Here is a 20,235-nt window from a genome sequence, read left to right as displayed (position 1 = left end):
CTGAGTTCTAGACCTGGCTCTGCCAATTGCTTGTCCTGTGACCTTGGGTAAGTAACTCAATCTTTCTGAGCCTCAGTTTATCCATCTATATAGTGGGCACATAAAAAGAACACTCCAAATCCTGACTTGCCTTTTCTACTAGGTTGGTGTGAGGCTCAAATAAAGTGATAAAAATAAAAGTGTTTTGCAAACAATGTGTTTTCAAGTGTAAGATATTATTAACTGAGGAATATCACATACTAAAACCCAAAGTGTTCATGGTTCTATGCAAAGAAGTACCCTTGCTTTCTGTATAAAATCCATTCCCACCTCTCCTTATTCTCTACAGAGTAAATAGGAACCATGCTAATGGATGGGAGCATAGTATATCTTTATCATTTCCTTCAAAAACTTTAGTGACAGAATTTAAATAAGCCAATGTTCAAATTGTCATGCAACCCCAGGGTCAGTTCAAATGCATTTAGAAATCTCCACTATTTTTCCTTTGATCTTTTTCTGTTTTAGTCTTTCCTTCATATTTAGATTTTTTCTCTTCTCCATTTGTTAAGCTGGCTGCTTCTCCCCCATCCCCATCCCCATCCCCATCCCCACCCCCACCTCACTTCTAAACTGGGTTCTCGGCACTCAGATTACCAGGCATGCTGTGCTCACATCCATCACATGAGGGCCCAGTCAGGCAGAAGAATAGGCGTGTGGGGCTGGTTGGGCGTGACTGACTATTGCGATGAAACCTGATTGGGGCAAGCACAGTTCAAAGATTATCACCTGAGCACCATTTTCATACAACTTCAAGGTTCCCCGATGCATCAGGAGTTAACCTTGATCAGAAGAAGTGATATGCAATCCTGAACCTTTTCCAACCCAACTCTTTTTTTTTTAAGATTTTTTTTTTAAAGATTTTATTTATTTATTTGAGACAGAGAGAATGAGAGAGAGAGAGCACATGAGAGGGGGGAGGGTCAGAGGGAGAAGCAGGCTCCCTGCCGAGCAGGGAGCCCGATGCGGGACTCGATCCAGGGACTCCAGGATCATGACCTGAGCCGAAAGCAGTCGCTTAACCAACTGAGCCACCCAGGCGCCCTTTTTTTTAAAAGATTTTATTTATTTATTTGACAGAGAGAGACACAGCGAGAGAGGGAACACAAGCAAGGGGAGTGGGAGAAGGAGAAGCAGGCTTCCTGCGGAGCAGGGAGCCCGATGCGGGGCTTGATCCCAGGACTCTGGGATCTTAACGACTGAGCCACCCAGGCGCCCCTCCAACCCAACTCTAATGCCCTATATAATCTTCTAAACTCAGGATCTTTACAAAGGACATTTCAGTTCTCCTGTATCCCTGATTGATAGACATAAATTACCAATTTAATAAAATTTATCAAATTCTCATATAGGCAATGGAATTTTGCAACCTAAAGAATTTGATTTCTTAATATATGGGTAATACTTGAAAATATTTTAAAGTGTAATAATTGGATCAAGTTTGTCCAGGACATTCTGTTTCTCCTAGAAGTAAAAGTCTAATATAGAAAAATTAATATCATGCATATTTTGGAAAATCTTTCATATATCAGGCTGTATAGAGTTTAATAGAAAAGCATATTAACTAGAAATTTCAAAATAAGCTGGTGTCCAGAGGAAACAATCATTTCTTTGATTATGTTTACAGTTTATTAAGGGTCAATATCACCCCTTAATCCCTCACTCTCGCCACCTCTCTCTCTCTGTCTCTTTCTGTCTCTCAGTCTGTCTCTCTCTCTACACACACACACACACACACACTTCTATTATTTATATGTACTTTGATGGGGTATAATAGAAACCAACTTTAAGTCTATGAAAGAGATCTATCAAAAGGAAACTAGGTATCACACAAAACTAAGAAGTTGAACAGCTAAGCTCATAGAAACCTCAAGAGCAGGAATTCATAGACTTTATTTCTGGAGCCCTGAATTTAAAAGACCCAGTTACTAATAACCTTAGCTTCTCTATCTCACAATTCAAAATTCTAAATGAGAGATAAATATAAATATGTATATGTGTGTGTATATATATCATCTGTTCACATTCAAAGAGAGAGAGAGGATATAGAGAAAGAATGAGAATGAATGAATCTAATTGGTCCTTCTTGGATCAGCTAGTTACCAATAAACCAATTATCTCTGATTGGAGGAAGGGCCAAGTCGCACTCCAGACACAATTTCTAGAGGCCCACACCAGTGAATCTATTGAGAGAGTAAATTGGCTGAGAAAGAGTCTCCTGTATATATATGTATATGTGTGTAATAGGGTAGCTAACCAGATCAGGAGGGACTTACCTCAGATGTGGTGGACACTAATTTTTCCCATTGGTTGCTTTCAATTTGTCCTGTATTGCGTATTCCTATTATTGGTAGGGTTATCATCCCTGACGATTCAAAAAAGGAAGCAGTAACCAAACAGATAACTGATCCCATAAAAAAGAAAGGTTAGGGCAAATCTCCACACCTGGAATTGATAAGCACTGGGTTTTCAAGGTCTTCCAGGAGCTGAACTCTGGCAGGTACTACCTGTCTAAGAGGAATACTAGCTACCATATATTCTTGCTAATTTCACATAGGGTAACTTTGCTCTAGTTTTTCTTCTTTAGTTTTTGGGATCCATTTCTGCAAAAGGATTGGGCAATAATGGGTGTAGAACATCTCCCTTGGATTTGTATCAGAGAAATGCTACCCCTTGATATTAGTCATCTCATTTTGAATGTCCTTGAATTAATTCCAGCAATAATCATCATATGTATCTATTTTTAGCAAATTGGCACTTTCTGAAATATTGAGCTGTTATCTCCATATGCACCAGTTTGCTCTAAATGTAGAATTTTGGTAATTAGCCTTACATCCATTATTTATAATCCCAGTTCCAATAACTATTCAGAAAATGTTATTTTTAAATGAAAATTTGAAAGACCCTAATATCTTCCCATTAACAACTATATAAAAGAACTAGATAAGGAGAGTAAAAAATAAATTAATTAAATGATCTCCAAAGGTTAAGCAAAAATTGGCTGCTTCAGAATCTAAATCTAAATGACTTCAGAATCCCTTAGCACAACTAGCCAAGGAACTGGCATAGACCAGGGGCTGTTAGAATGCAAATCCTCTTCCCACTCTTACTTTGTTTTGGTTCAGAAACCAACTTACCTGCTTGGGGTATAAGATGAGAAGTAAAATCTCCTAATTACCAAACTAGATCCTTAACAGCTATTCCAAAGATGCCTTCCACAGTTCCATCTAAACTCCAGTAGAGGCAATTGTCTCCATTATTTACCTCTCCACCCCACCAATTAAACCAGAATTCTTTAAAAAGAAAATTCTCGATTTCTAATACTTAACTTGCAGTTAAATTTCTAGGTATATGTCCTATTGAGGGCAGCTCGATTTGGCTATCCAGACTCTTAAATATAGGGCTCTGGGGAGGAGGGGAAGAGCAATAGGTATTGGGTATGATTTGGTGGACATTGCATTGGAAGGTCCTTTCTCTTTAAATCACTTTTAAAAAGGTGTTATTTTATTTGAGAGATGTAAATTAATAGTGAGACTTTGTAAGTGGCCCATCATCGACTTACTCCATTTCATCTTTACCTAGGCATTTGAAGAATTTTTCTTCCAAAGTTTTATTGGATTAATGTTTCTAAAAACTTCTGAGATTTTCAAAAGGAGGGAGAGCATGATATCATCTCATTTAAAAAAACATTCGCTTTTTCTTTACTCAGATCTGACGTGGGGGTTTGGTTTATTCAAATGTATTTTGTTCTGAAGAGTATCTTTTGCAATCTTCCCTTAACCTTGCATCTCAAGGACTTGTTTACTCAGATCACCTGGGAAAGCTACTCTGGAGAAATCAGGTTGGTATTTAGTATTCATTTGAATAAGTCTTTCATGCTAATATAAATTCAACGTTCCTCATGGCTTTGATTGCCTTTGATTGAAAGACACTGGGGTGATAGCTTTTGATAACTCAGCCAGATTTGTGCTCCATACTGAGAGTTGTATAGAAAACATGAAGACCTTGTTTCTTGTATATTTTTTCTTCCATCTTGAACTTCATACCTTACATCTCTGGGGTGAAACCACTATAGAGGAGGAAATGAAGATTACTATAATTGAAAAGGGAGGAGGAGCTATAAAACAGAATTACTCAGTTTGGAATTGGGCCATAACCCTCTAGTAAAAACTGTCATGGGAAATTTAATGACCACAGATGGCTCCGACTTCACTTCTGAACATCAGCTGGAAGATGCAATAAGCCCACAATAAGCCTAAGAACAGGCGTATTTAGGAAAGAATCCAAGAAGTTTGGGCATTAGTTTACTTATGTATATTCAAGCACACTCAGGACCAAATTCAGGTTTGTCCTCACTTAAGCGGGAAGAAACTATTGATTCTTTTCTTTTCCTTTTTTTTTTTTTTAACATTTTATTTATTTATTTGAGAAAGAGAAGGAGAACAAGAGAGAGCCAGAGCATACGCAGGGGGAGGAGCAGAAGGAGAGAGAGAAGGAGGCTCTCCGCTGATGTGGGGGAGCCTGATGTGGGGCTTGATCCCAGGACCCTGGGATCATGACCTGAACCTAAGGCAGACGCTTAACCAACTGAGCCATCCAGGCACCCGAAACTATTGATTCTTGACTTAGAAAAGAAATGCCAATTTTGTCATCACAGGTATTGCCCTATTTTACGCAAGACTGTATCTTTCAATACTTAACGGGTTTTTCTGCAGGCCTCTCCGATTCTACGTTATCGTTCTAGTGACGTTGGAACTGATTGGCTCATGAACAAACTGAAATTTATTTTATTAAATATATTTTATCAATATTGTTACTTTGAACTTGGGTATACTGTAAAAATCTATCCATAAAGAATCAAACTATAAGAACCATAGGAAAACCAACAGAAAATTTAATTTTCCCATAATCCAAGATTTTCAGATACTAGAAATATATATTTTTTTCTTTTTATTCTTTGTTGGTGCCTCAGAAAGTCTCATGTTAAATTAATTATCTTCTCCCTAGGTTAGAACTCTGACTCCTCTACTCTTGATAATATCTTTGAGAGATAACAGCACATTCCCAATTTCCCAGCTCATAACCTGGGAATAACTGATTATTCATCCTTCTCTCACAAAAGCCATAATATCAGTTAGCAAATTCTACTTGTGGTATCTTTCACATCTGTCCTTTCCTTCTTCTGCCAGCCTTTTTCAACCAGCAATCTAAAAGACAACCAAGCCTTAAGGCCTATGAATGTACATAATGAATTAACCTCTTTCCTATGTGTCTAGACTGGTACTAGGAACACACCATCCTTGTGAGAATGGAGAAGATCATCACTCAAGTCATTTATTTATGTTCTGTGGTTCAGATGAGAAGCTCCAGGTGAGAAAGGCTGGATAGTCACCAAAATTCCTTGCTTTTGGCATTGGCTTTGCACACTGCCTTTTGGTTAATCTTACATTTCACTCTACTTTTTCTCAAAATGTCAATGGTATTTCTTTGTTTACAGGGTTAATTCCAATTTATTTGTTTATGATTGTTTTTAAGGGCTCCTCAGAATCTTGCCCTGCCTTCTACTGGTTCCGTCATTGACTGGGCTTGTGAATTTATTTATTTGTTTGTTTGTTTGTTTATTTATTTATTTATTTGACAGAGAGAGACACAGCGAGAGAGGGAACACAAGCAGGGGGAGTGGGAGAGGGAGAAGCAGGCTCTCCGCTGAGCAAGGAGCCCGATGTGGGGCTCGATTCCAGGACCCTGGGATCATGACCTGAGCCGAAGGCAGACACTTAACGACTGAGCCAACCAGGTGCCCCTAGGCTTGTGAATTTAAACAAATTTAATCTCTTTGGGTTGTCATCTCCTTTAAATTAGACAAAGTTGTGTCTAAGGCCTTCCAGCTTACAAAATAACATGTTCTGTAGCTAAGCTGCTCCTCCACTTCGGCATCCTGTCCCAGCCAGACTTAACATGAATTTAAGTATTAAATGTACTTTTGTTCATTGTCATTTCCACTACTTGCTAAGTCCCCTTTCTGCCTACTTCAATCTTACTCAACCTAAGTCCTGAATCAAGAGTTATCTCATGTTGAAGGCCTTTCTGACTACCACAGTTCTCCGTGATTTCTTCCCCTCTTAGATCTTCAGTAGCATATACTACCTGTCCCATTTCTTCAGCATACATTAAACAGAGCCTTACTTAATTGGCCGTATGTATTTATATGTACCTGATTTCTCCCAACTCGTTACAAACTCTTTGAAGGTAAGTTATCAAGTTCAGTATCTGGTTCAAGAAACACATATTGATTGATATCTTGATATCTACTCTTCAGTAGCTCTGCATTAGACTCCAAGGCAGTATACAGTACAAACAGAAGTCTCAGTAAACTCTGGGAAAGACAAGTGGAGCTATCTTGCATGGGATCTCGCTAGGACATCTGAAATCATGAAACATGTTTTCTCTCTTGAATATCTTTACTTTCTTGGCTTCCATAATGCCTATTTTAGCTCCTTTTTCTCTCTTGCATCTTTGGTTGCATATTTTTTATTTCTGCCCCCCTCCCTTGGCTCCTCTTTCTCTACTAACTGAAAAGTTGGTGTTACCCAGGCTTTTGACCTTTTTCTTGAATGTTCTTCCTCAATAGAAGCATCATGAGTAATCTAATTCATGCCCACAACTCCTACATGGACAAGTCTCAAATTCTCTAGGCTCTCCAGTCAAACCTACCCTTATGGGGCCTACCTTGCTTTATATCTAACTGTCCCCTGGAAATCTTTTTCTGACTGCCAACAGGATCCCCAGTCTCAACATACCTTAAAGATCAGTCATCATTTCTTGTCCCCAAATCTCTTCTCCTTTCTCATCCAGTCATTTAAATGGAAATGGAATCCTGATTCATTCCTCCCATCTCTATTTGATCATTAGATGCCACTCTTTTTTCCAGTTTCTATAAGTAAAAAGCCCCTTTCATTCTTCCCTTCCCTCACTCTCTACCTCAAAAATATGTCTTGGCTCTGTCCACTTTTCTCCATCTCCTCTATCATTGCTAACCCCCTCATCTCTCATGGAGACAAATGCAATAGGTTTGGGCTCCTGGGTGGCTTGGTTGGGCATCTGCCTTCAGCTTGGGCCATGATCCTGGGGTCCTAGGATTGAGTCCTGCATCTGGCTCCCTGCTCAGCAGGGAGTCCTCTTCTCCCTCTTCCCATACCCCCAACTCAGGCAGGTGTGGGCATGCGCTCTCTCTCTCTCGCAAAAATAAATAAATAAAACCTTTAAAACAAACAAACAAACAAAAAACTCAAATGCAATAGCTTTCCCTTCTAATCTCTTTCCTTTTAACCTCAATCCCTTACAACTGTTCTCTCCTTAGTAGCCAGAGTTGTCCTTTATAAAGTGTCTATCAGATCATGTGACTCTCTCACTTAAAAACTTTTGATAGCTTTTGGAGTGCCTGGGTGACTCAGTCGGTTTAGTGTCTGACTCTTGATTTCTGCTCAGGTTATGATCTCAGGGTCTTGAGATAAAGCCAGAATCAGGCTCCGTGCTGGGTGGGGAGCCTGCTTAAGATTCTCTCTTTTCGGGGCACCTGGGTAGCTCAGTCGGTTAAGCAGCTGCCTTCTGCTTGGGTCCTGATCCCAGGGTCCTGGGATGGAGCCCCACATTGAACTCTTTGCTCAGTGGGGAGCCTGCTCTGCCTGCTGCCCCCCCTGCTTGTGCTTGCTCTCCCCCTCCCTTTCTCTCTGTGTCAAATAAATAAATAAAATCTTAAAAAAAAAAAAAAGGTTCTCTCTCTTCCTCTCCCTCTGCCCCACCCCCATCACACTCTCTCTTTCCAAAAAAAAAAAAAACCACTTTTTTTTTTTTTTAGAGGAAAACACTATAGTATGTCAAAATCTAACACAACACACCACACCACAATACAATAGTGAGGAAAATGGTACTGGATACATTTGTTACATTCTAAACCAACCCAATAGACTATTGTGTAAACAAAACAGTAAGGTAACACTTTAAAACAGACGAACATTTACCCACCAAGAATGCACAGTAAGCCAACAGTCCACTGTGGAGATTCACTCAGCATAATGGTTATTGGAAAATCACAAAGAATAATGTAATAAACTACAAAACTTTATGGTTGTGTTCTACCTACTAATTCAAATAAGATAAATGTTAGTTATTCATTTTCTATGTGTTTTGTTTTAACATCTCCACTGACTGTTTAATGCTTTATTGGTTTTGTTTGAATCTGTTGGTTGGTATATGCGTTCGGTTGAATATATTGACCGCATCACACTTACTGTAGCATTGGTAGAAGAGGACCTATGAGAATATCTATGGAAAGGCCATATGGAGGTTCTCACGGAGAGATCTTGATACTCTGTAACTCTGTTGTTCAGAATTCAATGTTCTACTGGTAACTTCTACATCTGTGAAACAAACATGCTGCTATTCAGTTCATCTACTGATAATGGGGGTATCTGATTGCCTGTAGCTGTTGCCGCGAAGGGGACGCTGGTGGCAGGTGTTGGTGCTGCAGACACAGTGGTGGAAGCTGCGCTGTGCATCATGGGCACAACACTTGAAGCGGGTGCCATGCACAGTATTGGCCCTGCAGGGATAAATGCCGGCTGCGGGAGCTGCAGGTTAGCCAGAGCCTGCTGGCAGTGGAAAACGCCGGGGTTAAAGACCGGAGTGGCACCATTGGTCTTTTCAAGTGCCGATCTCTTTGGTATCAGCTGAAGCATACCAGGCTGGAGGGCCATAGCGGCAGAAGCTGAATGGTTCATCTGGTGATGAGCTGCCCTGAGTTTGGCTTGCAAGTGTGCAGGAGGATGAAAGTACCGGCATTTCTCCCGGGTGCATCGCCCCTTGATGTAATCCATGCAGATTGTCACGGTATTATCACTTGCCTCAATCATGGAAACATGCATGGGGTGAGCATAGCGACAATCGTTTTCCCCACGGGTACAATTTCCACGCTGGAATTCTCGGCAAACCTCCAGTTTATCCGAACGCATCAGTTTGGGACCAGCAGCTGCTGGCAATACGAGAGGCGGGTTTCCAGAAATCAGAACAGGTGCATTCGGTACAAGTTCAGCGGGAACCAGGCCCATCCCAGGATGAGGTAAGTAAGGATTGAAAGCCATTGCAGGATTAGCTGCAAGTGACGGATTCATAGGAAAAGAAGTAAGTGATGACATGTGAGCATTCTGGACCATAAACTGCATTTGCTGGGCGAACATGGCTGTGGCAGTCTTTCGTTGGATCAGATTGTTGCGTCCATTAATTTCCAGCTGAGTTTTTAAGTGTGGAGGAGGGTTAAGGTACTTGCAGTTCTCCCTAGCGCACCAACCCTTGATAGCTTTTCCAGACGAGTGCAAACACAACGATAGACGTTTACACAGAACACAGTTTGTAACCCCTTCCAAAAAAAAAAAAACCCACTTTTGATAGCTTCCCATTCCACTTAGAATCAAAACCAAACTCATTACCACCAAAGCTTATAAAATATACTCTTGGTCACCAAGTCTACTGGACTTTTAGTTTTTAAAACTCATCACACAACATTCTTTTTTCAAGGCTTTGCATGTATTACTCCCTCTACCAGGAATGCTCTTTCTCTGGTCTTTACTTGAGAGGTCTTCTGTGACAAATACATCTAAGTGGTATCCAGGAAGTCACTTTCTAACACATCAACCCACTTCTTTTATTTTCTTTTAGGATTTGCCTTCAATCTGATTTTTTAAAAAAATATTTACTTGTTAAATTTCTGGTCCCTGCCTATCTCTTTGAACATCAAAATCTACCCCTCTTCACATCCTACACTCCATTGCAATTATATAGTTTCATGGAATAACCCATATTTCATCTTTTCCCTCTTTCTAAACACCATTCCTGGAATGTCTTCCTTTCTCTTCTTTTTATATAACGCATTTCTAATTTATTTCCATAATGTGGCTGGAGTGGGTTTCTTCTTTGTGGAGACTCTCTCATCCTCCAGGCAGATACGATGATCCTCTCCTTTCTGCCGTTATTGTGTTAGTATATATTTCTGCTACAACTTTCAACAGACTTAATTATAAATATTCATTAACATGAATGTCTGTCTCTTTTACTATACCAGAGCTCCTTTAAGGTAGTAATCATGTTTTGTTTATTGCCTATGTATAGCCCTAGTTCAATGCTTTGCACATACTAGGCTCCCATTAAATAAAAGTTGAGTAAATGGAACCTATACAAATGGACAAATATCAGTGTCTAGTAAGTAGTATGTGATGGCAAAATTTGGTTAGATCTAAGGCAAAAATCTCCTAGTTCCCACCGATCAATCATGGAACCTGCTCACTCTGGCACAGTTTATAATTGGGCACCTAATAGATATCTCACAGAGCTAAGACTACACAGACTTGGATTTCGCCCAAGTGGTGCCAGCTGGTTGCTTCAGCAAATAACAGGCACCATTTTGTAGAGAGATACTTCAACATTGACAGAAAGATAGCCATACTTGACACTATGAACTTCTTATGATCTGGGCTAAGGATGAGATAGCCATTTAAAATATGTTGCTATAGTCATTTTAACCCATTCATCTGCCTCCTAAGCCTAGTGCTAAAGATCAGCCCTTTCCTAATACCTGTAACTGGTGTCTTCTAGTACTGGTCCCACAGGAATCTTGGTGAGGTTTCCTATCCTTCTTCTGTATGTTAATGATCTGCCCTATATATCTGTATGTACATGTACACACTCTCCCTCTCCTTTCACTCTTTTAAATTTCTAGTTAGAAAAAATATGCATGTTTAATTGTTTTTCCTGGTCCCTGTATATGTGCTATGGAAGCATCCATCTGTCTGATATTGTATCTATCCCCAAACTGGTAAACAAATGGAAAGATACTAGTCCATTTACCTACAGGGGAATGAAGAAACAAATGGCCAGGTAATCACTGAGTTAGCAACATCTACGTTATGTCTCTCACACACAAAAATATGATTCCTTCTGGGGAATGGAGCTGAAAAGAAACAGGCTCTCCCTTGGAATTCTGGAGAGGGAGAAATATTTTTCAACTTAGCCTGTCTCCTTTTTAAGAATACTTATGAGAATCAAGAAGGGAGAAGAATGATCCATGCATGGATCCATGGTCACTAGGGAAGGGGGTCCTTTAAACCAAAAGTCACTTTAAAAGGGGGGGTCCCTTTAAACCAAAGCTAAATGACATCAAGATTAAATATACATTTTTGGTCTGGAAAACTTAAACACTTTTTCAAATTTATTTCTTTAGGAAATGATATTCTAGGTTTCAAGCTGCTAACTTGCAAAACAAACTTTGGAAACACTTCTCATTTATAGGTTGGGGTAATGCTCACTCCAAAATCATATTGGGAAGGACCAAAAGAATATAATTTGCCTGCTTAAGGAATGGATGAACATAAGGAAGGCAAGATGAAGCAGACTTCAGCTGAAAAAAAAATGAGTCACTTTTCTCAGTTGTACATTTTTTATTTTGGTGATTATGTGGGAGGTGAAGAAGATGCTTGAGTAGTTTGGGTTGCTGAGAGAGAAGATGAGAGAAGCAAGTATTCAACATTGGTTGGTTTGGTGGGATATGGTGGAACTTTGAGAGACCCACCACACATATGTGGAACGACTTGGAACCATTTCTAGAGAGGATTTATTTTCCATCCCAGTGATCTAGCCATATATTTTTTGTTTCCACTTTCCACAGACTTTTCCATAGACTGTTCTCTCAACAGAACCCTTAATAGGGTGGAAAACCATTTTCACATCAAGGTTCTGGGCTTCTCAATTGATGTATACCCAGAGACACTGCAGTGTCAGGCCACTATAAATTTTAAGTTGCCAATAATTTTATTATATTCCAGGAATAGCCAATAAATCTGGGTTGTTCTGATTAAGCCAAATTTCAGCCACACTGGAAATAAGGGAGATTCTCTCTGGATTCCAGTGGAAGGTCTACAGGTCAGACCTATGTTAGTACAAGAAGACTAGAGAATAGAATAACAAGACCTTCAAGGCATTCTGTACATACAAGCTTTTATTACCTCCTAACATTAAGTGGTGCTATTTTTTCCACCTGAAATACTTTCTTTTCCTCTATTCTGCCAAACCATGTTCTGCCTCCAAAAATTCTGTTGAAATATCACCTCTTTATAAAATCATTTCAGACATTTCCTCATTCCCCATCTGGTTCCATACTGCAATCACTATAGTAACCTCCCTAGTAAATCCTCCTTCCCCATATTGTTTGTGTATATTGGTATATGTTGCATAAATATACATACACACATATACATAGTCAGAGAAAGAGAGAGAGTATTTATATACATTTTATATGTGTATTTGTATGTTGTCTTTTCCTGTTTCCCTAGACACTGCTTCGGTGTCATTCCTGAGTTCTCTTTTTAGATTTCACAAGGCACTGTACAATATTTGCCCATCCTGGGTCTGCAGTTTACCCTACTATCTTTTTATTTAATCTCCCAGGGAAAAGTTTTCATCCTTTTTCACTATATGTCTGATGGTGATAATTATCATTGACTAGTAGAGCTAAAGGGATTTTACAGTTTATGTAGCTTGTTTGTTTGTTTAATTTCTCTTTAGCGATAGAAACTTTTTGTCCCAGATATTTATCAGAATCCCAAATATGTAAAACAGATAAAGGGCTGTTGTGGCTAAACAGAGTTTGGTGGTTCAGAGATCTGTCTGGTCAGCATCCCCCTCCTTCCTCTGAGGCCCCTCTGAGGAAGCCTAGGAAGCAGAGTTTTGAAAACACTGATCTACGTCCAGTCCTTCATGGTGCCGATGTTGGGAGTTGTGTGATCAAGGTCATTCAGTACAGGAAGGTTTGAACAAAAATTCCTTCCTATATCAGTACTACTTCTTTCAGAGGATGAAAGAGGATCAGGCTCTCAATTTCTACATGTACAAATTCCTAAATAGTCTAAATTTGTGATGTTAGCATTTATGTGGTTCATCAATAGACAGGATTCTTCTACAAATGAAGAAGTACCTTTTTTCCCCCCACTTTTGACTCATTCATCTTATTTTTCAATTAGTCTTCTTTATCAGGATGAATTTTGTGGGATAATATTTTCCTCAAATATTATATGGATGTCATTCATTCATTCAACAGACATTTATGAATCGTACTAAGCCAGAAACTATGTGAAATACTGGAAATATAGAAGTAATTTTTAAAAAAAGAAACAATCTTTACCCTCAAGTATAGTGTGGTAGACCTATGTGTGTCTATTTTAAAATCTGTGTCCTAGAAAGTGCTCCTAAATAATTTTATTAATTTCAGTTGCATTTTCCTATTGCTCAGGGAAGCTTCCCATTATAGGCATAAATTAGTGTTTCTTCTCATTAGATATGAGTACCCAACTTGCTTTGGAGGCCTGGAGGGTGAGTTTTGTGAATAAGATAACATTCGCAAGTATTAAGGCTTAAATGCCAGAACTTTAAAGGGTTTTTAAGGATTACATGTGTTAATTCATGTAAATACTTAGAACTATACCTGGCATATATAAGCACTTAATGTTAGCTATTGCTCGTTATAGTTGATGTTGTTGATGATGATGTTGTATCTATATTAAATGAATCCTATGTCTCAGTATCTTTTGGTAGGAATTCTTCAAGGACTAGCTTCTGGACTTTGGGGTGTGTGTGTGTGTACGTGTATGTATGTCTGAGGTTTAACGAACATATAATTGGTTAACTGAAAAGTGAGTTATTAATGTCACTGATTTAGATTTTGTACACTCTGCACTCTCAATGCTCTTTAGGGCTAATATATATTGGTTCTTAGAGTCTAGAACTCAGAGATATAACTAGCCTGTCTTATAGATGTGGCCAATAAAATCAGAATGGAACTTTGAGCTTGCCTCATACTTAGAAGCTAAAGGAGCCCATCATTTCCAGGCAACTGGAATGTGAGCATCTCAAGATCTAGACTTAGACATTTTGAATCTTCAAGGAAAAATGCAAACATGCAGTGACAATTCTAAATTATCCTCAGTGGTATGGGCATCCAGGATCTGGTGGCTGGGGTGCCCAGTCTGATGTGCTAATCCGTCGGTGGTCTTGGCTTGTCTGTGTTTCCTGGGTTCAGCTTGCTTCCTGCCTGTTTTTCAAGTCGCCTTCTCTGGCTTTCCCATTAATAATGTCAGCTCCAATACTGTCCTAATGAAGTCTAGTTTCTGTTGCTTGCACCCCAGAATTTGACTGATGAAACCCAATACTCAAGAAATCAGGCCCGAGCTACTATTTTTCACCTGGATTACTGCAAAAGCCTCAGGACTTTGCGCTCGCTGTTCCTTCTGGCTGAAATGCTTTGTTCACACCTATTCTCTTGACTCGCTTCCTGACTTCCTTAGGGCTCTGCTAGACTCTCACCTGTGTAGATCTCATCAAGGACACTTTCTCTCTTCACTCTGTATAAAGCAGCACCCACTCTGACACTCCCTCTCTGGCCCCTTTTATACTTTTCACTTTTCTTTCTAGCCCTTGTATCCACCCAAGGTATTCATTTATTATTATCAGCTCATCCCAGGGGCATGTAAACTCCCTGACTCTTAGTCACTGATATTTTCTGACACCTAGTACCATGCCTGGCACTTATTAGATGCTCAATAAATATTTCTTGAATGAATGAATGAATTTAAATTCTGCTCAGATGCAATAATAACAATAAGCTAAAAGTGTGCTATAGCTAATGCGTCCATTCCACTTTCCTTCATGTCTTTCTTGATTCCTGTCCTTTAATCTCAACCAGTAGCATCCTGTATATGTCTTTCTGCCTATCTGTCAGTCTCAGACACGTGACACAGTAGATTTGCTAAGAATAATGAAAGAGAAATTTGGTCCTGCCTACCACCACAAAATGCTTATTTTCTCTTCTTTTACATTTTAATTGTTTAAATATTTGGGGAGGATTTTCCTGCTGTGGTAAATTTATACTCATTAAATTGTCAAACGTGACGGTATTAGTTATTTATAGATTGCGGGCGCCGTAAGGGGAAACGCTTGCTTTTGCCACTGGCACCATCTGGCTTTGACTGATTATTGTATTTTACCTGATAGTCTTTGGACAGGACTATCAGGATGATGAGTGGGTGAGAGTGGGAGGGGTTCAAACACTGGTTGAGAAAGGATAACAAACCTGTAGCAGTAAGTCAGACACCATGAGGCATTCTAAACACTGAATAAGATAGAACATCCATCGCATGTCCTATTTGCATTCCAGGTTAATCTTCAAAGAGCCCACATGGCAAAAACATTCCAAGATAAAAATAGCAAGATCATCTAGAAAAGATTCAAGTTGCAAAGAAAAAAGAAAAATCCTTTATGGTTGCTGAGTATGCCATGACTCCACATGATTATGGTTGTAGCTAGAATTCTGTGTATATCTTTTAACAGCATTGGTGACTTATAAAATGAAATTTTTTTTTTAAATGAACCTTTTAAAGACATCCCAAGACATTCTAAGAAGAAATTTGATTTGTAGGACTTGAAGATTAAAATATATAATGGCAAATGGCACCATGTCAGGCACTGAGGTCTGTGGTTATAAGCTGATCTTGAATCAAAACCTAGTCTCCCACTGACATTCTCAAAGTCCAGTTTTCATCAGAGGCTTTATTCCAGACAGAAGTATGGTGATAACTCTGCTAATGTAGGGTGTCTTCAGCCTACCTGGATCCATCTGACAGTCTTGTCGAAGCAGGAAGCCTAAAGATGCTATTATTTAATCTTTCATCTTTCACCAGAGAAAGGTATCTTTAAGGCACATGTGTGGCTGGTCCCTATATTATTTTGGTTTATCAATAGTTCACTTCTTTCATAGTATCTCAATGCTAGAAGAGATTTTAGAAGTAAAGTCATCCATGAATCTTTCATTTATTCACCAGGACATATTTATTGAGTGCCTACTACAAATTAAAAGCTGTAGACTGAAAATATGAATTAGATATGGTTGTCCCCTCTATGGGATTCATTAATTCCTCTTCATGATATCCATGTTAGGCTGGAGTTCAGCCTAACATTTTGTGTGTGGCTATGCATTTACAACACTCTTCAAATGAGAGAAATTAGGTTAACCTCACTTACAAGGGTAGAGAGGCACAACTAAAAATGTGCTTACCCCTCATCATTCAAAAAGTCAGATGCAGAGATCAAAGGAGAGTCCTCAAAGCTCTGAACAGTTAATTCAGTGACCTCTTTTACCTTTGTATTCTTGTCTTGGTCCTGTCAAACTTCACTGTACCTGACCATTCTCCATACTCAGCCAGAGATGGGAGCTAAATACTGAATTTGGATATTTGTAACCCAATGAGTATTAGTCTCCTGTTGCCACAAAGAATATCACTAACCCTCTTAATGTATTTCAGAACACTTTCCCTTCTTATTGAATGGAGCCTCATTAACTCAGATTAGTTTTATTTGCATAGGAAAATTAAGTTTTAGAATAAATCTACAGTATTAAAATGAAATTCCTACATTTGTAAAATGTTTAGAGACATCTCAAGAAAAACATTTCTTAAGGCTTTTCAGCATTGGCCTTGGCAAGACTTAAGGCATTAAGATTTCCCACAAAATGAAAAATAAAATGGCACGCAAACACATACATATACACAAAAACTCGAGGTATGGAATTTTAGGGATTATTGAGATTTCTAGTTTGGGTCTAAGGTAATGGTCAATTGTCACTTATCAGAATGTTGGTTCAATAATAATTTAGAAAAATTAAACATTGAACTAATTTTTAAAATTTAAAATATGATGCTAAAACCAAAGCATATTAGATTATGCCTCTTAATAAGATTAAACCATGATTTCAGATTCTCCTAATATTTCCTCACTGTCAGGGTCCAGAAACTCAGGGCCAAGGGTAAGTCAGCCTTAGATAAACAGATTGTCTGGCTTAGGCCACCAATCTGTCCAGCATTTGTGACCTATAAAGATTTTTCCTGCAAGCAGCTCTGCTTATGCCGACTGTTTATATGCACAGTGGAAACTTCCAACGCTGTCATTCCCAGGTTTTCTTTGCTTATACAACTAATTACTGCTGTGCTGGGTCATTCTTTCTATCTTTCTTTATCTTTTTTTTTTTTGCTATGTATTGGAGCCAAGAAAGGCTCAATTAACCTATGCCTTTTGGTCAAAGATAGAAGTCAAAGAAGAAGCCCTCAAGATTATAATGTTCAAGCTTTGTATAGTATGCCTTGGTCATGTAGCAAGGACTTAGGGACAGTTGCTGTAGGTGGAGATTCAGAAAGGGTATAATGAGAGAAAAGGAAAGAGAGACTGAGTACATGCTTCAAATCATTCTGAAGAAAGGGAAAACTGTAGAAATAATTCAAGACAAAGGAGGGAAAGCTCAACAGGTATCTTGGATTAAACATAAGCCCTCAGGGGCGCCTGTGTGGCTCAGTCGTTAGGCCTCTGCCTTCGGCTCAGGTCATGATCCCAGGGTCCTGGGATAGAGCCCCACATCTGGCTCCCTGCTCTGCGGGAAGCCTGCTTCTCCCTCTCCTACTCCCCTTGCTTGTGTTCCCTCTCTCGCTGTGTCTCTCTTTGATAAAACCTTAAAAAAAAAAAAGCCTTCATAAGTATTTGTGGTGCCCTAAGTAGATTGCCATTTCTTATATTGAAGATATAATCAGGAAAAACCCTAATCACAGGAGACCTCTCCATTGAGACTCATTTGCAATTTGATACCATATTATATGTTAGAAATCCCCTTCTCACATAGTTTTTTCTTAAATATCTTTTTCCAGGAAAGTAACAACCAACTTGTCTTTCCTGAGCCCTTGCTGTGAGCCTAACTCCATGAGGACATACTGTGATGGCCAAGAGAATGTAAACCCCACCATTTAGGAGAGGAAAGAAGACTGATGTTTAAGAAATATGTACAAACTGAGGAATGACACTCAGGAAAATAATGAAATAGCCAGTCTATAATTAAAGGATACAGGTGTTATGACAGATCCTTGTTGGAAGAGGCAGGGGAACATGAAGACTTTAAGGATGGGAAAAGCAGAGAGTGGTCAAGATGAGAGAGGAGAAATGGTATTCCAGCTACATGGGATGACACAGAGCAAATTGTGGAGCCTTGAGGGGACCATCCTGAAAAAAGTGAAGAGTGTTTGATGATAAGAATTAGGGGGAGAAATAGGTGTGTAGATGAGGCCTAGCCAAAAAAAAAAAAAAAAATTGGCCTGTTCTGGTAAGAAATTTGTGTCATCAGCAACTTTTGGCTAAAGGAATGACATGATGGAAGACGTATTTCGGGCACGAGTGCATGCAGTGTTTCCTGGGGAGACTGGAGGCAGGAAGGTGAGTTCAGAGCTCAGTATTTTTTCATATATAAGTAGGAAAATGAAACCTTGGACTAGGGTGTTCACAGGTGGAATTGAAATATAAAGCTGATGGTGGCCCTTTTGAAGAAAATGGACCAATTTCAGAGGCTAGGGGCATGAAGCAAAGTCTCTGCCAATGCATGTGGTCTGTGACTCTTCCTATTCATTGGACTAGGTGACAGGTAGCATAGGTAGGATGACAAAGCAAGTCATAAGAGCAGCCCTTGTTTTAGGCAATTATTCTGGGCCCTTCTATGGATCTACTTGTTCCTCATTTTCAATTTCCTAGTTCTTGGATCACTAGCTCTATTTTCTACCCTTATTTTCTGCTTCTGACCCCTTCATGTGTACTCTATCAGGCATTCCTTCTTGGCCTGAGATTGGGGATTTTCCTCTACTGGCCTCTCAGTCCTGTTGTCTTCTCTGGCCTTGGAGACCATTTCTAACATTGAACTTTGTCACCCATTTCAAATCCAATGAACCCTATAAGCCAACGCCAATGCCCCTAACTCGACCTGTGATGGGTAGAGAAATAAAATATGATTGTAAGATTTCCAGCTTAGATAAGTAGAGTGGAAATACTATTGGCAGAATTGATAAACTTGAAAGTTAAGAGCTGATTTGTTAAGGAAGACCATGGTTTTGATTTCTAGCATGGGTTGTATGAGTAAGGTATCCAGAAATAAATGCTTAATTGAAAGTTCAGAAGTGGCGGGAGAGGAGACAGGGCAAGTGACTCAAAGGATGATTGAAAGCTTATTCAAGTCCATGGGCTTCAGTTAAAGGAGAGTTAGAAAAAGAAGAGCTGAGGGAAAGGCTTACTGTCCCTTCAGTGGCAGAAGATACTTCATTAAAAGAAAAGAAACAGTGGCACCTGGGTGGCTCAGTTGGTTAAGTGTCTGCCTTTGGCTCAGGTCATGATTCTGGGTTCCTGGGATTGAGCCTCGTCTCGGACTCCCCGCTCAGCGGGAAGTCTGATTCTCCCCCTCCCTCTGCCTCTCCCCCCGCCTGTGTGCTCTCTCTCTCTCTCTCAAATAAATAAATAAAATCTTAAAAAAAAAAAAAAAAGAAAGAAAGAAAGAGATGAGTTAGTAAAAAAACTAGCATACAGAATCAAAGAAGCCAGTAAGGAGAAAGCTCCAAAATAGAATGGTCAACATGACTAAATCAGAGTGATCAAAAAGGATGAAAATGGAGAATAGACCACTGCATGTGGGAGGACCATTGATAGCCTCCAAGTGGGCAATTTAGTAGAATGGTGAAGATGAGAGCCAGATTGTAGGGACGTAGGAGGGGATTGAGGTGGAAGAAATACAGGCAATTGGCAGAGACCACACACAAGAAATTTGGCACTGAACAGAGGAAGAGAGATGAAATTGTAATAAAAGGGTGCTATTTTTTGAGCTACGGAGAGGCCTATGTTAAAGCAGAGAGAGGAATAGTGAAGGGAAGACTGAAAAGCTAACGCAGGAAACAAAAGTGACATCAATGACCAGACAGGTTCAAATTCCTAAATTTCAAGAGAGTTCCTTGTGGAGAAATATCCTTCAGAATAAAAAGGAAAAAGAAGAGAATGAGAGATTTGTTGGATTGGGATGTTATATACTCGGGGGATCCTGTCAAATTCTAACACCCCTTCCTTTTTTTCTTGGTGAAGAACTTCAGTCAGTTGCTCAGAGTAAAAATGAGAAACAAACACTGTTAGGAGAGCTTACAAAGCAACAAGAGTGAGTTAAGTAGCATGTTCCCCAGTGGTTTATGAATTTGCATCACCTAGAGATTTTTCAAATGCAGTTTTCTGGAGGAGAGACTTCATACACAAGCTCCT

The 20,235-nt window shown here is 39.4% G+C and overlaps 2 protein-coding genes across 2 annotated transcripts in view; one reads left to right on the top strand and one right to left on the bottom strand.

The window, feature by feature from the left end:
- GAP43 (growth associated protein 43) overlaps positions 1 to 20,235 on the top strand; it is a 100,688-nt gene that overhangs the window by 7,582 nt on the left and 72,871 nt on the right. The window lies entirely within an intron of this gene.
- Positions 8,424 to 9,287, bottom strand: LOC118007081 (muscleblind-like protein 3). The gene has a single exon (XM_035000118.1). It carries the CDS (start codon positions 9,270 to 9,272, stop codon positions 8,451 to 8,453), a length of 822 nt encoding a protein of 273 aa, XP_034856009.1. The 5' UTR covers positions 9,273 to 9,287; the 3' UTR covers positions 8,424 to 8,450.

This window comes from Mirounga leonina, unplaced genomic scaffold, assembly GCF_011800145.1.
Source record: "Mirounga leonina isolate KUSES-001 unplaced genomic scaffold, KU_Mleo_1.0 Mir_115, whole genome shotgun sequence".
Taxonomy (NCBI): Eukaryota; Metazoa; Chordata; class Mammalia; order Carnivora; family Phocidae; genus Mirounga; species Mirounga leonina.
The sequence above is the reverse complement of the archived record's forward strand: the minus strand, read 5'-3'. Positions and strand labels throughout refer to the sequence as shown.